This window comes from Atta colombica, unplaced genomic scaffold, assembly GCF_001594045.1.
Source record: "Atta colombica isolate Treedump-2 unplaced genomic scaffold, Acol1.0 scaffold39, whole genome shotgun sequence".
In the NCBI taxonomy this organism is placed as follows: domain Eukaryota; kingdom Metazoa; phylum Arthropoda; class Insecta; order Hymenoptera; family Formicidae; genus Atta; species Atta colombica.
Window position 1 is genome coordinate 159,885 of NW_017259498.1, and position 10,884 is coordinate 170,768.

Genomic DNA, 10,884 nt, shown 5'->3' on the forward strand with positions numbered 1-10,884 from the left:
AACAGTTTAAATTTTATTAATTTTGTAAAAATGCTTTGTTGCGCAATGGAGCAGACTCATCAGCGAAGTGAGGAAATGCAAGATATTGGTTTTAACGGGATTATATATTGAGATATTGATATAAAATTATTAAAATATTATTCTTAACAATATGAATAACACTATAAATTTAAGTAAAAAAAATTTTTGATTTTTTTGAGAGTGTCCTTTAAGGAGAGTGTCCCCCCTTAATAAAACAAAGGATAATCATACACTTTAAATATTATAGGATTGAATGGAGATATTGTGAGCACCTTAAGGAACACGGAAAAAAAAAGATTAGTTGCCACAGCTAAAAATTAGGTTTGACAGCTAATTCAGTAGCATTATATGGATACCTAACGTCGTATCTGCAAGATTTAATTTCCATTAGCTGTGAGACCTAAATATTATCATTGTAACAAATAAGCATTTTGCTATTATTGATCATTGTAACAAATATTTTTTGTGTAGCAGACAATTTGATATCAAGTACAGTTTCAACAAATCATATTTAGCTATGGTAAAGACAATTTCCTTTTACACGGATATATCCGATAACTATAACAATCAATTTCATGTTGCTAAATAAAATTGATCTGTAACAGACATACATACTTTGCTATCATATTCTTATATTAGCTACAGCAGCAAATCCTTTGTATGTATTAACAAATTTCATAGCTATAGTAGCTAATGCAGCTAATCAAGATTAGCTGTAGCCAGAAACATTTTTCCGTGAAATATTTTGATATATCTAGCATATACTGAAGAATAAAAAAATTTTATGCACTACTATTTGATAGATATATTGATACAATAAATAATGAAATGGCTATGAGAATCAGCGCGGGAGACAGTGCGCAAATCAACAAAGTCAATATTCAATAAAATTTGCTATAATATCATATAAAATTTATACGTTTCGAGTTTGAGCCTTTCTCAGCAAAAATTACAAACAACAATATAACTTAAAATTGATTAAACCATGAATAAAACCATGAAAAGTATAAAAGATAAAACATACATAGCAATAAGGAGACATTATACAAAAGATTTTAGAAAAATCACAATAAGTTTCATCAAATCAGATGCTGCAAATTGCTGCCACAAAGAGAAACGTGAGACCAATATGATAATCAATATAGTTGCTGGTTGAATTACTTGCATGTGTTAACAACTAAAATAACGTTGTATGTTCTTAATAATTAATAGGAATAGACTTATCAAAATTTACATACTGTATCAATTCACTCCCATTGTCACATCAAATGCACTAGCATTGAAAAATTCAAATCGTTAACAATAAAACAAATAAATCAGTCAATATAATGTAAAATAAGTCAGATCGTCAATGTCAAATATAAAGTGGCAATGTATTATGTTAAGAAATAGTCAATACATATAAACAATGAATATATCTTTATAAATAGTTAATTAAATCATTGTATTACTTGGATTAAACTCTTTGTATCTGTTTTCAAATTAAGACCATCGCTTAATATTGTATATATCATTTCTGAGGTGCTTTTGATATGTTCTTTCTACATCCAGAATTTTAACATTAGACCAATTCATAACTATGGTGCATCCTGTGACCAGTAATAATAGAATGAGTCAACGTTTGTCTTATGATTCTTCTGATTAATATGTTCTGATATTTAGATTTTTAAATTCCTTCCAGTTTGTACATAAGGTGCATCACAGTCCTTGCATTCAATTTTATAAACAACATTCATTTTATTGCTCTTTGGTAACGGGTCTTTCTGTACTTTAATGATTAATGAATTGATTTAATTTATGCATGCTGTAAAAAGTAATTTTTTATTCTATGTTTGAATTTTTTCGAGAAATTTATTTCACAAGAGGAAAGATGAGTCAAGGTTAATTTGTGATATCAACTGTTCATTGGCAACAGAATTTGTACGATAACATTTAACGCTTTTATTATAGATTAAAAACTTAATTCTGTTTGCTATAGTATTGCAAATGAAATCCAATAGATAATCATTGTTTTGTAACAATGCGTATAATTAATTCAATATTTTTCTGATGGAACTCCGGATGTGAAAGAAGAAAAACTTTGTTAATTAAACTAATAATAACGCCTCTTTTTTGGATAACAGGATGCTGCGACAAAAAATTCAGGAATCTATCTGAGGAGAACAGTTTCTGATACCAATCAAATTTACTGATTGTCAATAATGATAATATCTAGAAAATTGATTTTTTTATCACCCACCTCCATATGATAAATTGCAATCTTTGATGATATGAGTTAAAGTCTTTTAAAACGTTATCGACGAAAAAGAAAGGGACCGCCATAACTAAATCATCAACGTATCTATAAAAAAGGGTATACAAACACCTAAAGAATCCAGCACCCTGCTTTCCAAATTCTGCATCACCAATTCTGCAAAGATAGGAGAAAGAACCCAGGGTACCAAAGTGTAGTTTTGTTTGTAAAATATTAATAAATCTACTTCTTATTTATTACTACGAACATACAACATTATTTTAACTGTTGACACAAGCAAGTAATTCAACCAGCCATGCAACTATTGTCGTGTTGGTCTTACATTTCTCTTTGTAACAGCAATTTGCAGCATCTGATTTGATGAAATTTATTCCGATTTTTTTAAGATTTTTTGTATAATGTCTCTTTATTGCTACGTACGTTTTATCTTTTATACTTTTGGTTTTATTCGGTTGTATGATCTAATCAATTTTAAATTATATTATTATTTGTAATTTTTGCTGAAAAAGGTTCAAACCCAGAATCGAAACATACAAATTTTATAGCAAATTATTGAATATCGACTTTGTTAATTTGCGCACTGTCTCCCGCGCTAACTTTTATAGCCATTATTTAATTTCGTTATTTATTGTATTGTTTTCTGAAGTCTTTTATTTATTGATATTTTATTTTAGTATCGAAATTGATTATTTTAATACAAATGGTGGTGAGTACTTTTATTATCCCTTCTCAGCTCACATTACCTTCTGGGTAGGATAATATGAGCCCAAGAAAGTTTTTATAAGAAAGTATGCAAAAATAAAAAATGATTGATACAAACATATATGTATACATAGGATATTCCCAAAAGGTGATATCAAATTGTAGGGATATATAGTACTCGTTAAAACAAATAAAAAAAATCTTAATGAATAGTATTCCGAAAACCTTTTATTTCTGAATTATGAAGCATTTTCTTCTGTGAAAAATAGAAAATAAATTAAATCTACAATAAATGTTCAATGTGCCTTCGGCTCATATCAATACACAATTCGGCATGTTTCATCATTGAAGGTTTATTTCATATTTGTTGACAATAATTTCCAAGTCTCTTAGTCAGTTCATTTACGTCCGTATGTGATCACTTAATTACGCAGGGATTGTTGTATTCAACTTTGAATTGTGAACCATCTAGTTTTGTGTTATCTGAAAAATGGTCAATTTTTACACAAATTCTAAAATGACGGATATTCATTTTATGTATGGCAGAGCAAAGGGCAATGCTTCAAAAGTAGTGTATCATGCTTGTATCATGCAACTTATCCGAATCGCTGACAGCCAAGTAAAAGAATGTTTAGCAAAATTCATCAATGTTTACATGAGACCGAACAGTTCAAACCAAATTTAGTTGACTGCGATAGATCGCGACTTGTTAGAATTCCTGCATTCGAGGAAAATATTTTACGCACAATTGAAGAAAATTCTGAAACATCTTGTCGAAAAATCGCCCTGCAAAAAAGATCAAGCCATCACACTGTGGAACATTTTGCATGATCAACTTTTGCATCCCTATCATGTCCAGTACGTTCAGGCTCTTCTAGTTGATTTGCAATAATCACTTTTTGTCAATGACTTCTTAATTGATGCAATCAAGATCCACGATTTGTGTAATATTTTGTTTTACTAATTAAGTATTCTTCACCAGGATCAATGTTCATAACATGTTTGGGGAGATAAAAATCCTCATGTTATCATATTATAGCATCACATCAGCATCATCGTTTTTCTATGAACGTTTGGGCAGGTATTTTTGGAGACCATCTAATCGGACCTTACATTTTGCCTAATAGACTAACAAGTGTATCTTAATTTTCTCGAAAATAATTTATTCGAACTTTTGGGAGATATTTCTTTGCAACGTAGATAACGAATGTGGTCATGCACAGTGGTGCCCATTTCCTCGTTAATGTCAGATCATTTAATCAATTGTTTTTAAGAAAGATAGATAGGATGTGGCGTCCAGTTGTATGGCCACCTCGCTCACCAAATTTAAATCCGTTGGATTATCTATGGGGACACTTGAAGAGCATGATATATGCCACATCAGTTGATACAATAGAATGAATTGACTCAGAGAATTGAAAATTGTTGTCAATAAAACGGAATAAATCTGGAATCTTTGAACGCGTTCGATCTTCAATGAGAATTGTATGTTGAAATGGACGGAAGACACATTGAACATTTATTGTAAATTTAAAAGTTATTTTCTATTTTTCACAGAAGAAAATGCCTCATAACTCAGAAATAAAAGGTTTTCAGAGTACTGTTCATTAAGACTACTTTTTGATTTGTTTTAACGTGTATTATATATCCCTAAAATTTACCACCTTTTTGTGGTACCACACACACACACACACACACACACACACACACACACACACACACACACACACACACACACACACACATACATACATACATACATAACAGGACTCCAAATTTTGGACCCACCCGTCTTGAGTAGATAGAGCTAAACTGAATCGAAAAGCCCTCTACCATTTTACAATTTTCAATAGTTAACAAGATATTAATTACTAAAAATTGCTGAATATTGGTCTTCAATAATTTTTTACTCAAATACTATCAATTTTACAGAAAAACATGCAGCAAGAAACAAAAATGGTTAATTTTCTTTTCACAGAGTTCTAAGAATTTTTTCAGAATTTTTTATCAATTTTTTAGTACTACATTTTCTTATTGACAATTATTTTTACCAACAAGAGAAAATAAACAATTTTTATCTCTTGCTGTTTTTCTGTGAAGTTGATAGTATTTGAATAAAAAATGATTGAAGATATATTCAACAATTTTTAGTAATTAATATTTTGTTAACTATTGCAAAAATTGCAAAATTTTAGAAGATTTTCAGTCCATTCTACACACGAGCGCTTTGTCAAAACTTACTAGACACTTTGTGTATATATATATATATATATATATATTAGGTATGGAAAAAAGTTCGTGGCGTTTATCCCGTTAGATGTAATGGGAAAAACCCCACGAACTTTTTCTCACATCTAATATGTACATAAAATTTTATTAGAATTTTATTAGAATAAATACGAATCAAATGTTTTTGATCAAATTTAATTAATATTATCAAAAATAATATTACTTTTACAAATATTTAGAGTAAGTATTAAAATAATAACAATTGGATAATACTTATTAAATATTTATGAAAGTAACATTATTTATGATTATATTAACCAAATATTTGATTAGCATTATTTCACCATACATTTAGTAGCTATTATCAAATGTAGACCGAAGAATCAAACACTACTAAAAAAATGTGCAGTGATTGCTAATTATAGTAATACAACACACTTTATTGCTAATATTACCATTGTATTGTTAGTATTATTTTCTTATGTATATTGCCACCTATTGCACACATATACATATTGCCAAATATTGTTAATGTATTATTATGTACTGCTATGTATTGCTAGCATATTGTTAGCGTATTGTTAGTACTGTTAGCATTGACTGTTTTATTACTGTACTACCACAATATATTTTTAAAGAAATACACTGATTACTGTAGTGGTTGTCCCTCGCTGGACTTTTCAATATACGATAAAGAATAATGAACATGCTCGTAATAAACGACCATACATATCTATTCGAAAAACTCCCGTGTCTAATAAAGCAATAATGGTTTCGGGAATTTATAAGATTAGAATAGTTCAATACTCGTATTGTTTATTTTACAAATATTAATCCGCAGAACAAAATATCTTTATATCAAGGTAGATTGGAGACCCTATGAAATTAAAGAAAAAAACATAAGAAATAAAAAAATAACGTACCTGCTTATTTAATATGATAAATTCAGATAAATACGAAGTACATACATAAATTTAGTTCAATTTCGCAGCATATTGAAATATTATGAAGATGCATCTTTTTATAACAATTGGCATTACTAGTACTGTTGCAGAAATATAAAGGATGATGCATACCTACAGTGCTATAATACCCACACACACACACACACACACACACACACACACACACACACACACACACACACACACACACACACACACACACAATCCTACCCTTTCTCTACAAATACTTTTTCCAAAATTTTCCCTTCTTAATATAGCATTTTTAAATTCTGAATTGGAACAACGTTTTATTAGGACGCAATATCTAATAAATATGCAATGTCTACAATTTCACTTTCTTTCTAGATTATATTTTCAATTACAATGTATTCTTTAAAATCAACTATCCCTGGTGAAAATTTTTCTCAGAATTTTTCATGTAATTTTTCAGAATTTTTATATAATTTTTTTAACTTTCTTATATTTTTTATACGAATTGAAATACTTCTCAGAAAATTTTCATCTTTTCAGAAAATCTACATCTTTTCTCAAAATTTTTCATATATGTTAATTATGAAATATTAAAGATTTCTAATATTTTTTGTAAGTATAATTTCTGATGAAATGTTATAAAATCTAAAAAATTAAAAAATATTTTTAAAAAATTATAAGATAAGAAATCTCAAAATATTTCAGAATTCACATGTATGAAAAATTCTAAGAGAAGATGTAAATTTTTCGAATATTTCTGAGTATTTCTGAAATGTTCCAATTCGTATAAAAAAATTATAAAAAATTAAAAAAAAAATTTTCACCAGGGATATTATAAATTTCCAAGATTTGAATATTGCAATTCTAGTATATATAAACAGTAAATTTTATCCTATGTCAGAATTGTGATACTTTTCTATATAAGCAAGTAAATAAATAAGTTGTTTCTCCACAAAAAATATATTAGTCTTTAAGATAAATTTCATTATTTAAAAAATGCTAATTGTTTCTATCAATGTAGCGATACCTTTAATTGTTTTAAATTTTTCAAGAATAATAAATACGTTAGAAATAAATTGTGATTATAAAAATTAAGCAGGTCGATGATTATGGCACACAACAAGCAAATAATTCTTTGTTTCAATTGCAATTTTTATTTATCGTTTGATAATTGTTGTATGACTGTTATTATTATATACTCTATTATATACTCTAATAGTACAGATTTCCAAGAGATGTTCCAAAGAATATTTAAAGGATATCCGTACGTCCTAAGAACGTTCGACAGAACGTCCCTTGAATAAAGTGTGCGATTAGAGTAGATTATAAATAATAATTGTTATTACTACTATGATGCCTATCTTGATAATTGAAATTCAAGGATCCTTCTTTAGACCAGCATCGTTCAGAAGTTTTGCAACAACGATTTCACTAGGCAATACATACCCACCGCAGGCATCGATTTCTTTCTTAAGAACATCAGCATCGGCAGCTGTAAAAATATCAATCTACATTTATGGGACGTTGGCGGACTCGCTCTGCATGGTAACATGTTGGATAAATACGTTTTTGAAGCACACGTAAGACTGATTTGTTGCTACTTTTACTTTGTTAAAATATGAAAATTTTATTTTGTTAATTAATTTTATTGAATTAATTTTATTTTAATTATTTTTATTAATTTAATTTTGACATGTCCAGGGGTGGTAACTTACCTCGCTTGTGGAAATATTTTTATTAACAAAAAGAGAGAAAGAGGAGAGTACAAAATGACGTTTTTTACTTTTTATTTATTTTGTACTCCTTGCATCCTCTTTTTTACAATTGCGAATTGCTCTGTCTAAGTCAGTAAGAGATCATTTATATTGATCATAACCGTATGCTCGTAATCTGTAATTGACTAATCACAACCGAGTATTATTCCCCTCTCATTCAATTATAAGAGAGAAATGCTCGATTCTGGTCAGTCAATTCTTACAGATTATGGCACACGGCATATGATTACGGCCCTAATAGTGAATTCGATTACGCTAAATCAGTATGCACTGGTGCATTTTAAAGCCGTCGTACACAAAATAATGTAAAGATATGTTTATACATAGAAATTCTGATTAAATTCTGAAATACTCAATACATTTTATTGTACTATTAGGTAAAATATGTATTTTATAATTCGAAATATTTGTATTTCACTTTTAAAAGCAAATTAAATCAGTGTACAAAGGTTTTAATATGAACTAGCTTTAATATGAATTAACTTCCAATCGAATTCGCAACAAGTTAAATCTTTGCTTTGCGCGCAATTACTATAGTACTATCGTGAATATTGATCGGCATCCGCGCACAACATTTACAAAATTCACAATTGATTTTTAATCCAATCCTGGATTTTTTTAATTTCAAAGAATGAATTTTCACAATAAGCTAAATTTTGGGTGCGTAATGTTCCATATGATTTCACTCTATAGTTGCCATCCATGGATATGTCTCTTTTGTGCGTTACGATTGTAAACTGGATGTATATTTCTGAATCAGATCATTCTTTTGGTGTACGACGTAACGAATAGTTCAAGTTTTGACATTTTGGAAGAGTGGCTCAGCAAAATCAAGAATTTCATTGAAGCCTACGATGAAATACCTCTAATAGCGGTAATAGGTAATAAATGTGACATGGAACATCAAAGAACAGTTAAGAGAGACAGGTCGCATCGATTCGCCGCAGAAAATGGATTTCCTTATCATGATATGTCTGCGAGAACTGGAGAATCGGTAATTTACAAAATGTATATGTGTGTGCGCGCGTGTGTGTGTGTGTGCGCGTGTGCGTGCGTGCGTGCGTGCGTACGTGTGTGTGCGCGCGCGCGTGTGTGTGTGTGTGTGTGTATATGTACAATGAGATTCAAAAGTCCTCGAATGGCTAATTATCTCAGAAAGTATTGGTTTATTGGAAAAATGTTTCAGACAAAGTTGTAGGGTTCAAAAAGATCTATTTATATACTGATCTTATCAGTTTAATTTTAGGTGACGTCGCCAATATCAAGTCAAGATTATATCGATTTTTTAAAATAAAATGCTCTATTTTATTTCAGAATCTAATAGCTGATATCAAAACACATAATAAAGTTCAAAATAGCTTTTCAAAACACGTAATAATAAAGTTCATTTTCATTAAGTATACTTTTGAATTATGATGCTTGAAAATTACAGTACCGCCAATATTAGCTTCATCCAAGGTGTTAAATCAACGGCTAAAACCTCTTTAATTTGTTGTTCAGTATCATGACCTAGATATCATAACATTTGTCAAGATCAAGATCAAATTGAAAATTGTTCCTCTTATTTTCATTTTTATGTAAAAATAAATTTTTAGTGCAAAAATGAAAATAAGAAGAACAACCTTCAATATCCTTTATTTTAATAAATGTTCTCCAGGGCAGCACTCTGAACAAAATTTAAGAGGTTTAAGTCGCACAGTGATTCAATTTGCAAATCTAGTGGGACAAAACTAAAAAAATATTATATTTGTAATTTATATAACATTTTTTACATAAAAAAAGCGATGAATAACAAAAGAAAAACGAACATTTATTATGTTATTATATATAAACATTTGTAATTAATCAGAAACAGAAGTATGACTATATCCCTCAAAAAATGATTCTATTATATCAGGAGTCTTAATTAAATTTAAAACTCTCTTACATTTAATTAAATTTAATTCTCTCTTACTTACATGAAATTTCTTGCAAAAAATGGTATATTTCTTAAATTTGCAAAAATATGCATATTAAATTACTGTCAATAAAATTTATACGATTAATTTTAATAAAACCATTTTCATGATATACAAATGCGTACAAAAGTTTCGCCGTTTTCATATACTTAACATTTTAAAGAACAAGTAAAGAAAAATTGACAATATGTTTCTATTTTTTAATTAGTATATATAGTATATATAGTTTCTATTTTTTAATAAGTTTTATTTTTTAATAATTGAACAAAATAAAATAAAGTAAAAAATGTTAAATATGTATATATTTGTCTGAAGAGTATTCATTATAAAAACAATTATTTCCAAATTCCACAAGAAAAGAACAATATTCATTTAACATAAGAGCTCATAATAGGTTGTGTGTTTGATTATTACTGTACAAGCAGTATATTATAAAAGCACATCTTTGTAATTCGATATCTTTTGATTTATTCGACCTATTTCGTAATGGTTCTAGGAATTTCTTAATTAAGGTATCTAGTTTATAAATAATTGTTAAAAATGTTTTAATTTTATCATTTATTTTTTTAGTTTTGTCTAATTATTCATTTTGAACCAGTGTGCGCGCGCGCGCGCGCGTCAGTCGGATACCTAATACTCTAATGATGGCGGTACTGTAACTTTCAAGCCTTTAACTCAAAAAGTTTTTAATTAAAAAAAGTTTATAAAATATCACAGTGTTTTGACAAGTTCCTGAGGTAAGCTACGAGAATATGTAATGAAAAATGAAGAGTTTCCATTTAAAAAATTCAAAGCAACCTTGATTAGCGACGCTCAAGGTCGAACTGATAAGATTAATTATAAATACATCTTTTTAAACCCTACAACTTTGTCTGAAATATTTTTGCAGATACTTTCTGAGATAATTACCCGGAACTTTTGGATCTCACTGTGTATGTATATGTGTGTGTATATGTGTATATATATATATACGCGCGCGCGCGCGCGCGTGTGTGTGTGTGTATGCGTGT

At 28.8% G+C, this 10,884-nt stretch overlaps 1 protein-coding gene across 1 annotated transcript in view; it reads left to right on the forward strand.

Moving 5' to 3' along the window:
• LOC108691108 (ras-related protein Rab-28-like) overlaps positions 1-10,884 on the forward strand; it is a 16,507-nt gene that overhangs the window by 4,540 nt on the left and 1,083 nt on the right. The window contains exons 2-3 of the mRNA XM_018198751.1: positions 7,536-7,721; positions 8,677-8,910. Of these exons, the coding sequence (XP_018054240.1) occupies positions 7,536-7,721; positions 8,677-8,910 (420 nt within the window). The remainder of the gene's footprint in view (positions 1-7,535; positions 7,722-8,676; positions 8,911-10,884) is intronic.